Source organism: Dasypus novemcinctus, chromosome 4, assembly GCF_030445035.2.
Source record: "Dasypus novemcinctus isolate mDasNov1 chromosome 4, mDasNov1.1.hap2, whole genome shotgun sequence".
Classification (NCBI taxonomy): domain Eukaryota; kingdom Metazoa; phylum Chordata; class Mammalia; order Cingulata; family Dasypodidae; genus Dasypus; species Dasypus novemcinctus.
The window spans coordinates 10,986,289-10,999,895 of record NC_080676.1 but is presented as its reverse complement, the minus strand read 5'-3'; the positions used below and the strand labels follow the sequence as shown (position 1 = coordinate 10,999,895).

Here is a 13,607-nt window from a genome sequence, read left to right as displayed (position 1 = left end):
AGCATGCCTTCCCTAGCCCTTCATAACCACTAATCAAATTCCATCTTTATAAATTGATTTATGTTTACATTTTATATAAATGGAATCATACAATATCTTACACAATATATTTAGTTCATAGTAACACAATTGTACAGAATTTGTCCTTTTATGCCTGGCTTGATTCACTCAACATAATGTCCTCCAGGTTCATTCATGTTGTCAAATGAAATTTTTCTGGAAATTTTTTGTGTTCTTGTTTTCATTTGTCTCAATGTATTTACCGATTTGATTTTATTTCTTCTTACAACTGCATAATATTCCACCTTTTGATTACACCACAGTTTGTTTATCCATTCATTGGTTGGTGGACACCTGGGTTGTTTCTGACTTCTGGCAATCATGAATAACGCCACTATGAACATAGGTGTGCAGATGTCTGTTTGTGTCACTGCTCTCAGTTCTGGGTATATTCCCAGTAGTGGTATTGCTGGAATACATAGCAAATCTATATTCAACTTCTTTAGAAAAGGCCAAACAGTCCTCCACAGGGGCTGTACCAGTCTGCATTCCCACTAACAGTGAATGAGTGTTCCTATCTCTCCACATCCTCTCCAACACTTGTAGTTCTCTGTCTTTTTAATAGTGGCCATTCTGATATGTGAAATGATATCTCATTGTAGCTTTGATTTACATTTCCTTAATCATTAGTGATGTTGAACATTTTTTCATGTGTTTTTTTTTTTTTTGCCATTTGTATTTCTTCTTTGGACAAATATCTATTCACATCTTTTGCCCATGTTTTAATTGGGTCATTTGTCTTTTTATCATTGAGTTGTAACATCTCTTTATATATCCTAGATATTAAACCCTTAACAGACATGAGATTTCCAAATATATTCTCCCATTGAATAGGCTGCCTTTTCACCCCCTCACCTTTTTTTAAAGATAGATTACATAAATGTTACATAAAAAATGTAGGGGATTCCCATATGCCCCATTCCCTACCCCTCCCACGCTTTCCCGCATTAACATTATCCTTCATTATTGTGGTACATTTGTTACTGTTGATGAACACATTTTGTAACATTGCCACTACATTATAGTTTACACTCTCCCACCCAATTCTGTAGGTTATGGCACGGTATATAACGGCCTGTACCTGTCATTGTAATGTCATTCAGGGCAATTCCCACATCCCGAAAAAGCCCCTGTATTATACCTGTACCTGTCATTGCAATGTCATTCAGAGCAATTCCCAAATCCCGAAAAAGCCCCTGTATCATACCTGTTTTTCCCTTTCCCTGCCCTTAGAACCTCCAGTGGCTAGTGCTTCCACATCAATGATGTAATTTCTTCCATTGCTAGAATCACAATAAGTCTACAGCAGAATACCAGTAAGTTTACTTTAGTCCATAGTTCATTCCCCAATCCTGAGGTTTCTGGGACAGTGATGTCCACTCTGCCTCTAATTAAGAGGAGGCTGCCATCTATTAGGGCTGATGGATGGGGCTTTCTTACTTGTAGTTGCACACTCTCTACTTCCTTGGTATGGTAGTTGACCATCATCACCTCCTTGTTAGTTGTCATGGGTGACAAATAAATTGGAGAGTAAGCCTTTTCACACTTTGACAAGTGTGAGAGGTGTAAAAGTGTTTAATTTTGAGGAGATCCCATTTATCTATTTTTTTCTTTTGTTGCTACACTTTGGGTATAAGGTCCAAGAAATCCCACCCACTACAAGGTCTTGATGATGTGTCCCTACATTTTTTTCTAGTAATTTTATGGTCCTGGCTTTTATATTTAGGTGTTTGAGCCATTTTGAGTTGATTCCTTTATAGGAAGTGAGATAGGGCTCCTCTTTCATTCTTTTGCTTATAGAGATCCAGTTCTCCCAGCACCATTTGTTGAAGAGACTGTTTTGTCCCATTAACATGGACTTTGTAGGTTTCTCAAAAACTAGTAGATCATAGAGGTGAACTTTCACTTCTGGACTCTCAATTCTATTCCACTGATTGATGTGTCTCTCTTTGTGCCAGTGCTAAGCTGTTTTGACTACTGTAGCTTTGTAATATGTTTCAAGGTCAGACAGTGAAATTCCTCCCATGTTGCTCTTCTTTTTTAGAAAGCTTTTGGCTATTTTGGGTGCACTTTCCCTTCCAAATGCATTTGGTAATTGCCTTCTATTACTGTAAAGTCGGCTGTTGGAATTTTCATTGGTATTGCATTGAATCTATAAATCAGTTGGGTAGGATTGACATCTTCATGATATTTAGTCTTCCAGTCCGTGAACATGGAATGTCTTTCCATTTGTTTAGGTTTTCATTGATTTCTTTTAGGATTGTTTTGTAGTTTTCTGCATGTAGGTCCTGTACTTTTTTTTTTTTTAAGATTATTTATTTATTTATTTCTCTCCCCTACTCCCCCCGCCCCCAGTTGTCTGCTTTCTGTGTCCATTTGCTGTGTATTCTTTGTCTGCTTCTATTCTTGTCAGCGCCCAGGAATCTGTGTCTCTTTTTGTTGCATCATCTTACTGCATCAGCTCTCCATATGTGTGCTGCCACTCCTGGGCAGACTGGACTTTCTTTCATGTTAGGCAGCTCTCCTTACGGGGAGTGCTCCTTGTGCGTGGGGCTCCCCTACATGGGGGCCACCCCTGCATGGTGGCAGGGCACTCCTTGCGCGCATCAGCACTGCGCATGGGCCAGCTCCACACAGGTCAAGGAGGCCCGGGGTTTGAACCACAGACCTCCCATGTGGTAGGTGGACGCCCTGTCCATTGGGCCAAGTCCACTTCCCTCTTGTGATGTCTTTATCTGACTTTACTGTTAGGATGATGTTGGCTTCATAAAATGTGGTGGGTAATTTTCCCTCCTCCTCAATTTTTTTGGAAGAGTTTAAACAGGATTGGTGTTAATTCTTTTCATGATTGGTAGGATATACCTGTGAAGCCATCTTGTCCTGGATTTTTTTTGGGGGGGGAGATATTTGATGATTGATTCATTTTCTTTAAATGTGATTGGTTTGTTAAGTTCTTGTATTTCTTGTAGCATTAGTGTAGGTTGTTTGTACATTTCTAGAATTTTGTCCATTTCAGTTTGTTGGCATACAGTTTCTCATAATATCCTATTATCCTTTTTCTCTCTGTGGGGTCAGTCACAATTTCTACCTTTTCATTTCTGATTTTATTTATTTGCATCTTCTCACTTTTATTCTTTGTTAGTCTAACTAGGGATTTGTCCATTTTATTGATCTTCTCAAACAGCCAGCTTTTGGTTTTGATTTTCTCTATTATTTTTCCATTTATTTCTGCTCTAATTTTTTTTATTTCTTTCCTTCTGCTTGCTGTGGGATTGATTTGCTGTTCTATTTCTAGTTTCTCTATTTTTCAGTTAAATTTTTGAGTTTTATCTCTTTCCTCTTTTTTAATATAGGCATTTAGGACTATAAATTTCCCTCTCAAAACTGCCTTCACTGTATTCCATAAGTTTTGATAAGTTGTGTTCTCGTTTTCATTTATCTCAATATACTTACTGATTTGACTTACAATTTCTTCTGTGACCCCTTGATTATTTAGGAGTATGTTTTTTAGCCTCCACGTATTTGTGAATTTACCCCTTTCCTGTCTATTATTAATTCCAGTTTCATTCCTTTATGATGCCAGAAAGTGCTTTGTATAATTTCAGTCAATTTATATTTATTGAGCGTTGCATTGTGCCCTAACACCTCTATCCTGGAGAGCAATCTGGGTGCACTTGAGAAGAATGTATAACCCCTTGAGCTTGGATCCAATGTTCTGTATGTACTTGTTAGGTCTAACTCATTTATCCTATTGTTCAAGTTCTCTGTTTCCTTGTTGATCTTCTGTGTATTTTTTCTATGTAATGATGTGAGTGGTATGTTGAAATCTCCACGATTATTGTAGAGATGTCTCTTTCTCCCTTCAGTTTTGTCAGTTTTCCTCATGTATTTTGGGGTATGCTAGTTAGATATATACATATTTATGACTGTTACATCTTCCTGGTGTATTGTCCCTTTTATTGATATACAATGGGCTTCTATAACTCTTATAACTTTTTTGCATTTAAGTCTGTTTTGTCTGATATGAGTATAGCTACCTCTGCTCTTTCATGGTTACTATTTGCGTGGAGTATCATTATCCAGCTTTGACTTTCAGATGGTTTATATCCCTGGGTCTAAGGTGTGTCTCTTGTAAATAGCATATGGATGGCTCATGTTTTTTTAAGCATTCTGTCAGCCTATATGTTTCCCCCCCCCACCCCCTTTGCGGCTTTTTGTGTGCTGTCTGCTCTCTGTCCATTTGCTGTGCATTCTTCTGTGTCTGTATTTATTTTTTATTTATTCCCTCCCCCGTTGTGGCTTGCTTGTTGTCTGCTCTCTGTGTCCATTCGCTGTGTGCTCCTTTTTTTTGTTGCGTCACCTTGCTGGGTTGGTTCTCCACGGCACTGGCGGGCCAGGTGGCGCTCAGCGGAGCTGGCGGGCTGGGCGGCACTTGGCGGTGCTGGCAGGCCAGCCTACCTTCACAAGGAGGCTCTAGGACGCAAACCCAGAGCCTTCCATGTGGTAAACGGAAGCCCAACTTATTGAGCCACAGCCAGTTCCCAGCCTGTATCTTTTTATTGGGGAATTTAATCCATTCACATTCAATCATATTACTGTAAATGCATTATTTATTTCCACCATTTTATTCTTTGGTTGTTTTGTTTTTTTTTTTCAATTTCTCTCCCCTTCCCCCCCCCCACCCCATTGTCTGCTCTCTGTGGCCATTCGCTGTGTGTTCTTCTGTGACCACATCTATCTGTATCAGCAGCACTGGAAATTTGTGTTTCTTTTTGTTGCATCATCTTATTGTGTCAGCTCTCTGTGTGTGCGGGCCATTCTTGGGCAGGCTGCACTTTCCTTCACGCTGGGCGGCTCTCCTTACGGGGCGCATTCCTTGCGCATGGGACTCCCCTGCACGGGGGACACCCTGCATAGCAGGGCACTCCTTGTGCTCATCAGCATTGCGCATGGGCCAGCTCCACATGGGTCAAGGAGGCCCGGAGTTTGAACCGTGGACCCCCCATGTGGTAGGGAGACACCCTATCCATTGGGCCAGGTCTGCTTTCCAATTCTTTGATTTTCATATGTCCTATCATATTTCTGCCTTTTTACTCCTTTGGTTATCCTTCTGCTATTCTTTCTTCTATATTCTCCTCCAAGCCTCTCTCTCCTGTCTTTTTCTTTCAGGTGTAAGGCTTCCTGCAAAGGTGTATTTTTTTTATAAACTCTCTAAGTTACTGGTTTTTTTTTGCGTGTGAATATTTTATACTCACTTCATATTTGGAGGTCAGTTTTACTGGATAAAGTGTCTTGGCTGGCAGTTTTTCTCTTTTAGGATCCTAATTATGTCATACTGCTGTCTTCTCTATGGTTCTGAAGAAAAATCCATGCTAAGTCTTACTGGGCTTACCTTGTATGTTATGGTTTGCTTTTCCCTTGCTGTTCTCAGAATTTTCTCTTTTATCTTTGAACTTTGACATTCTGAGTACTGTGTGTCTTGTAATAGGTCTATTTTGATTTATTCTGATTGGGCTGTGGTACCCTTCTTGGACATGTAAGTTCATTTCTTTTGTGAGAGTTGGGAAATTTTCAGCTTTTATATCTTCAAATACTCTTTCTGTTCCTTTTCCCCTATCTTCTCCTTCTACAACTCCCATGACAAGTATGTTGTTGCATTTAGTGTTGTCTTTCAACTGAGTCCCTGTTCAATTATTTCTATTCTTTTCTTTTTCCAATTTCAATTGTTCTGTCTTCTCTATCACTTATTCTTTCTTCTATCTTTTTTATTCTGATGATTTATGCCTTTAATGTGTGTTTTTGTTTTGTTTTGTTTTTTCTCTATCTGGTTGTGTCATCTTTTTGATACTTCGCTTCACCACATGTAGGCCTGTATGTCGCCACGCAGGTGTGGGATACCTTTTTTTTTCTTTTTTATCAGGAAGTCTCAGAGATAAAATCTGGGTCTTCCATTTGGTAACTGGGGGCTCAGTTGCTTGAGCCACAACCGCTTCCCATTTAATGTGTTTTTGTTCTCATCTTTGTCTCTTTCATTCCCATGAGCTCTCTTACTTTTCTATTCAGAGTTTCAAATTCTTCTTTGTGTTTGCCCAGTTTCTTCTTGATGCCATTCATCTCTTTAGCCACATGGTCTTTCACTTCATTAATTTGATTTTGGAAATTTGTGTGCATCTTGTTAATTAGTTGTCTCAAAACCTGAATCTCTTTTGGGGCTTTGATGTGTTTCTTTTCTTGGGTCATGACTTCCATTTTCTTAGTATCGTTTGTAATTTTTTGCTGATGTCTTGGCATCCACTAGGAAGGTAGTTTACTCAGATACTTGATTTCTTTCTCTTTTGTAGGGATTTAGTGGCAGTGGCTGTGTGCTACTGCTGCTCTTTGATTCTTGGTTCAGTCTGGATTATTAGGATTGTCCCTGATAGTTCCTTAAAACTGGGCTGTGGCCTAGTAATGGGTTGCAAGCACACTTCATTGGGCCTTGAGGAGGGAAGATATAGAGCTGGGAAAAGCCTCTAATTTACCTTTATTTTAAAGAAAACTTTATTGGAGTATATCACTCATACATAAACAAAAAGTGTATAATAATAATTGTGAATTTATAAAACAAACATATATAACATCATACAGGAGTCTCATAACTCACTCTACCACCAATAACTTGCATTGTTGTTAAGCTTTTTAAACTAATGATTAAAGAGCATTGTTAAAATATTACTATTAAACAAAGTATTTTTCCTCTTACCAACCCTATTATTATTATCCTTGTATCTTTTATATATGAACATACATAAATAATTAAGTGTATAGTAAAAGTCGTGAACTTACAAAGCAAACATGTGTACATCATACAGGGTTCCCATACATCAATCCTCCACCAACACCTTGCATTGTTGTGAGATGTTTGTTACAAATTATGAAAGAATATTGTCAAAATCTTACTACTAATCATAGTCCTTATCTTACATTTGGTGTGTTTTTCCCCCAACCCACCCTATTATTATTTCTTAAATATATTTTTTATGACAGAAGTTATAAACTTATAAAACAATCATACACATGTGTAGAATTCCCAAACAACACCCCTCCATCAACATACCACAATGTGGTATGTCATTTGCTACAGATAAGATGATATCATCTGATTGTTACCATGTCCACAGTGTACATTTGGCTCACATTTTCCAAATTGCCTCAGTATCAACACAGTATATCTTTTGCATAGATACAAGAACAAAATATTGTTCTTGCCCCTCAGTAGGGTTCTTACTACTAAAGAAAGTCCATAGGTCACTCCAGTTGTGTTTTCCCCATGCTTCTCCACATTCCCAACACCCTGCAGTAGTGATATACATTTGCTCTAGCTAACAAAGGACACTCTTGCATCTGTACCATTAACCACAATTCTCATTCACCTCTTGTATTACTGTGCTATCCACTTCCTAGATTATTCTCTAGTATTCTGTCAGTTGGCGTTTATTTAACTAGACTACCATTTTCATTCACATCCCCATTTATAAACTAGGTGTTACTTTGTGTTACCATCCACTCTTACATTTCCATACTTTTTCAGTAAAGCTAATTAAAACTTCTACATACATTAAACATCAGTAGTCCACTCCGTCCTCCTCTTATCTCCTTTAAGAATCCATCACCTACCACCAGGTCTTGAAGGTATTTTCCAGTAATTTCTTGTAAAAGTTTTATGGTTCTTGCTTTTATTTTTAGTTTTTTGACCCATTTTGAGTTAATTTTTGGATAAGATGTGAGATAGAGGTCCTCTTTCCTTCTTTCAGCTATGGATTTTCAATTCTTACAGCACCATTGCTGAATGGATTGTTCTGCCTGAGTTGTGTGAGTTTGACAAGCTAGTAAAAAATCACTTGTCGTACCTGTGAGGGTCTGTTTCTGAACCATCAGTTTGGTTCCATTGGTCTAGTGTGCCTGTCTTTAGGCCCATACCATGCTGTTTTGACCACTATAGGTAGGTATTATGATTTAAAGTCTGGAGATGAGGGTTCACTTTTTCTTTTTATGATGTTTCTGGCTATTCAGGACTCCTTACCCTTCCAAATAAATTTAATGATTGTGTTTTCAATTTTTTCTTTAATGCTGGTGGAATTTTTATTGGGATTGCATTAGATCTGTATATCACTTTGAGTAGAATTGACATCTTAATAATATTTAGTCTTCCAATCCATGATCATTCAATGTTCTTCCAGTTATTGAGGCCTTTTTTGATTTGTTTTAACATTGAGTTGCAGTTTTCTAAATACAAGTGCTTTCCATGATTGGTTAAGTTTATTCCTGACTATTTGAGTTTTATCTGTCATATTTTTTTTCACCACTCTTTTGATACTTTTATATCATATTGATATTATCTTGATTTCTAGACTCTCTTCCAGGCCCCTCTCTGTTGTCTTTTCTTTTCAGGCTCTAGCACACCCTTTAGTGTTTCCTGAAAATCTGGTCTCTTGCTTAGAAATTCTCTCAGTTTCTGTTTATCTGTGAATGTTCTAATCTCACCCTCTTTTTTGAAAGACAGTCTTGCTGGATATAAGATTCTTGGCTGGAAGTTTTTCTCTTGTATCTTAAATAAATCAGACCACTGTCTTCTTGCTTCCATTGTTTCTGGTGAGAAATCAGCACTTAATCTTATTGGATATCCCTTAAAAGTTATGCTTTGCTTTTCTCTTGCTGCTCTCAGAATTCTCTTTGTCTTTGTCTTTTGACATTCTGATGAGTATGTGTCTTGGAGTTGGTCTATTTGGATTTTTTTGGATGGGAGTACATTGTGCTTCTTGGACAGGGATATTTATGCCCCTCAATAGGGTTGGGAGGGAAACGGACTTTGGCCCAGTGGTTAGGGCGTCCGTCTACCATATGGGAGGTCCGCGATTCAAACCCCGGGCCTCCTTGACCCGTGTGGAGCTGGCCATGCGCAGTGCTGATGCGCGCAAGGAGTGCCGTGCCACGCAAGGGTGTCCCCTGCGTGGGGGAGCCCCACACGCAAGGAGTGCGCCCGTGAGGAAAGCCGCCCAGCGTGAAAAGAAAGAGTAGCCTGCCCAGGAATGGCGCCGCCCACACTTCCCGTGCCGCTGACAACAACAGAAGCGGACAAAGAAGCAAGATGCAGCAAATAGACACCAAGAACAGACAACCAGGGGAGGGGGGAAAATAAATAAATAAATAAATCTTTAAAAAAAAAAAAATAGGGTTGGGAAATTTTCTACCATTATTTCTTCAGATATTCCTTCTCTCCCTTTCCCCTTTTCTTCTCCTTCTTGGATACCCATGACACGTATGCTTGCATGCTTTTTGCTGTCGTTTAGTTCCCTGAGACCTTATTCAATATTTTCCATTCTTTTCATCATCTGTTTTTTTATATGTTCACTATCAAAGGCTATTTCTTCAAACTCACCAGTCCTTTCTTCTGCCTCCTCAAATTTGCTGTTATATGTTTCCAGTGTTTTTTAAATTTCATTGATTGCACCTTTCATTCCCATAAGCTCTGCTATTTTCTGTGTATGCTTCCAAATTTTTCTTTGTGCTCATCCAGTGTCTTCTTAATATCATTAATCTCTTTAGCCATCCATTGAATTTATTAAAGAGATTTGTTTGAACATCTATGATTAGTTGTCTCAACTCCTTTATGTCATCTGGAGGCTTATCTTGTTCTTTTATCTGGGCCATAGCTTTCTGTTTCTTAGTGTGGATTGTAATTTTTTATTGCTGTCTTGGCATTTGGCTTACTAGAGTATTTTTTCTGGGTGTAGTTTTTCTGTTTAGTTTAGGGCTTCCTATCCTTTCTCTCTTGCTGGTTGTGCAGTAGGAGCCAAGGATGTCATTGGTGCTATAAGCTGTGGAGGCTCAAGCTGCTCTCATTGCGTCAGGGACCAATGAAGCTTCTTCCAACTTTCTCCTTTGCCAGGGGTAGGGACAGAGTCACAGCTGTGTGGAATGTAATCCACGTGCAGGCCTAGGCTGCAGTTGCCCAGAGAGACTGATGCAGTTTCACATCCCTTCCTCCCCTGCCTGGGGTAGGGATGGACCTGCAGGTGTGGGCAGCAGTCTATGCAGTGCAGGACCAAGATGACCACAGTTGCCCTGGTAGACTTCTGATTTTCAGTCTATTCCAGCCAAAGTTTACTGCAGTTACCTGTATAGGCTGATGCAGGGCTCTTCAGCCTCCTCCCTGCCACAGGCCGGGCTGAAGCCTAGGGGGGCTGCAGGCTGATCTGTGTGAATGAAACTGGCTTCTGCCAATACTGAGAGTTTCTGTCAGCCTGGCTTCCCCTCAGGCTGGGGGAGAAGTCAAAAGAGCGGCCACTGGCCTCTTTCTGTCTTGGGCTGGTTCACACCCCAGCTGTTCCCAGGGTTATATATCCCTGCCAGCCTAGTCTACCAATCAGCAGCCGAAATCAGCAACCAACCTTCTCCTCCTCTGTTTCTGGGAAATGGAGCTTCCAATTCCAGCCACAAAATAGCTCCCAGGGTGGCTCATGCCACCAGAGCAGGATAATCAATGACCTCCGTGGCTTGGCTGGTAATTTCCCGGAGAGTCTTGGGCAGGTCCCTGCAGCTTCCTCCCTGCTGGATAGCGCACTGGGGCCTGGGCTAGACCTGCAATATGATCTGGATGGAAAGAAGCAGGTCCCCACCAGCACTGGGATTTTCAGTCCACCCCACTTCCCCTCGTTCTAGGCGCAGCATTAAGATGGTGGCTTCTGGCCTCTTTCTGACTTGGACAGGCTCAAACTTTAGCTATTCTAAGGATTATACAGTAGCCTGCTCAATTTACTCATCAGTAGCTGAAATTGGTGCCCAACCATCTCTTCCTCCCCCATTTCTGGGAAGTGGAGCTTTCAATTCCAGCCATGGAACAGCTCCAGAGGTGGCTTGTGCCTCCAGTGGAGGATGGGCACCAGCATCTAGGGTGTGGAGCCTCTACTTACAAATCTTCTCTGCAGATGGGCAGTCTCCTCCTTCCATTCCTTCAAGGATGTTGCAGGATGCTCTTCTGGTCTCCTGGAGCCCACAAACAGGTGCTTCAGCCAGCCCTATAGCAGGAGCTGACTCTAGGAAGTCCTTACTCTGCTGCCATCTTGCTGGCTCAGCCCCTCTCATTTACTTTTGATTTTCTCTTGTGCACCTCCTTGGTGTGCCAGAAGGTGGTGCTCTTTGGCAGTCCTCTCAGTTCAGTGCTTGGTTGGAGTGTATTTGCTGCACAGGGACCAAGTCAATGTGATAGAGGTTCCTGTCTGGAGATTAAGAGCTGTGTAATTCAAACTATCTCAGGGAGAGTTCCCTAGCCTCTGGCAGATCCCTCCCTTTGCCCAGGTAGGAAATAATTCCACTCCCCTCTTCATCCTCAACAATCAGTCCCAATTAGCAGAGAGGGAGATTAGGAGGGTTGGATCTCTTTAGTTCTGGTCTTTTAGTGTCTTGTTGGTTCCAGAGGCAAACAATGGTACAGTCCCACCTGGCCTGGTCTGGCTTTTGGGACAGAGCAGTCCAAATTTGTGAGTCAAAAGCTGAGTCAGCCTTAGGCTTTGTCCCTCTCTTTCCCCTTTCCTGGAGTGGTGGATCCCTGGACCCCCCTCTGTCTGTAGCCAGCTCAGAGGCCTGAGAATTCTAAAGTGTCTTCCGTGTGACGTAGGGTGCCAGCAGCAGCAGCCTTTGGTTTCAACTCAAAGTTTCGCTGTCGAATTCCCCTTCTTTATCCCTCTTTCTTCTGGGCCATGTCCAGCCTTTGCCTGGTGTGTCCTAATCCTTGAAGATCTTTTTCCATGCCATTCTAGCCTGTCCCCTGCAATTTTTCTGGAAGAGAAGAGAGTCCCGTGTCTTTCTAGTCGGTCATCTTCACAGAAGTACCCCCATATTGTTTTTTTTTTTAGATGAAGATTTATATTTGAGAAAAGAAACTTTAAAAATTTATGTGATAATTATGTAGGTAAATTTAAGGTTAGTTCAAACCAATAAAATTTTACTCTTATCCAAAGTAAGTAATTTTCTCTTTCATGTTTTCCTATAATTAATTACTGTTGCTTATTTGTTATTAATGTGGATCTAATGCTTGGAGTCCTGGTGTAGAACATACTTTTTGGTCTTTAATCATCTGTATACTCAAATATAATGTTAGCTAAGTAAAGCATGGTATAATTAGGAAGGTTAATGTATTACAGATATGCATTAAAGACCAAATGTAAGGGAGTGAGACCATTTATGCTTGAGGTAGCTCCTCATTACGTTTAGGGGTCAGTAGTTAAAGCACTTGGAGAGATTTAGAGTTACCAGAGAAGGGGTTACTGAAATCTTCTTTTCTTGAGTGTACTTGCTTTTTTCCATGAGAGAAAACCCATTTTGCCATAATTAATTATCTCACATATTGTTCAGCATTCAATCAATAGAATAAAATGTATAAAACTACTTATTCTCCCTAACCATTTGAATTTACAGGTACGGCATGAACTTGCCAGTAAAATCTTTACCTGCTGTAGTATTATGATGAAGCATGATTTCAAGGTGACCATCTATCTTCTTCCACATATTCTTGTTTATGTTTTGTTGGGTTGTAATCATGAAGATCAACAGGAGGTGAGTGAATATTATTTTATTTGGTTTCTGAACATATGAAACTTAGTATGTAATTTGTTTTAAGAAAGGCTACATATCACTAAGAAATGTTGATCAATAAATTTTTATATATGTTCTTGTGTGGAGGAATACAAAATTTTTTTTTTTCATTATTAGAGAAGTTGTGAGTTTGCAGAGCAATCATGCATAAAATACAGGGTTATCATATACTGCCATATTATTAATACCTTGCATTGCTGTGGGACATTTGTTACAATTGATAAAAGCACATTTCTATCATTGTACTGTTTTTAAAGTCCATGATTTAACTTAGGGTTCACTGTCCATGTTGTGCAGTTCCATGGATTTTTTAAAAATTTTCATTCTAGCAAAATATATATTCTAGAATTTTCCCTTTTAACCATATTGAAATATATAATTCAGTATTGTTAATTGTGTTCACAATGTTGTGCTAGCATCACCATCCATTACCAAAATTTTTTCATCATCCCAAATAGAAACTCTTTACATTTCAAACCTTGCTTCTCTATTCCCTACCTCTACACATCCCCTGGTAAGCCTGTATTCTAGATTCTGACTGTATGAGTTTGCACATTCTAATTATTTCATATCAATGAGATCATAAAATATTTATCCTTTTGTGTCTTGCTTATTTTAGTCAATATGATGTCTTCAGGGTTCATCCATATTGTCACATGTATCAAAACCTCATTCCTTTTTTTGGTTAAATAATATTCCATTGGGTGTATATACAGAATTTTGTTTATCCATTCATTAGTTAGTGGACGCTTGAGTTGCTTCCATCTTTTGACAATTATGAATAATGCTGCTATGAACACTGATGTGCAAATTTCTGTTCCAGTCCCTGCTTTCAAATCTTTTGGGTATATACACCTAGAATTGGGTTTGCTAGGTCATATGGTAATTCTGTATTTCACTTTCTGAGGAACCAC

The 13,607-nt window shown here is 39.7% G+C and overlaps 1 protein-coding gene across 2 annotated transcripts in view; it reads left to right on the top strand.

The window, feature by feature from the left end:
• Positions 1-13,607, top strand: part of ATR (ATR serine/threonine kinase) — a 137,683-nt gene that overhangs the window by 72,802 nt on the left and 51,274 nt on the right. For both annotated transcript variants that reach the window (XM_004459229.5, XM_023588982.3), the window contains exon 26: positions 12,517-12,654. In XM_004459229.5, the coding sequence (XP_004459286.1) occupies positions 12,517-12,654 (138 nt within the window). The remainder of the gene's footprint in view (positions 1-12,516; positions 12,655-13,607) is intronic.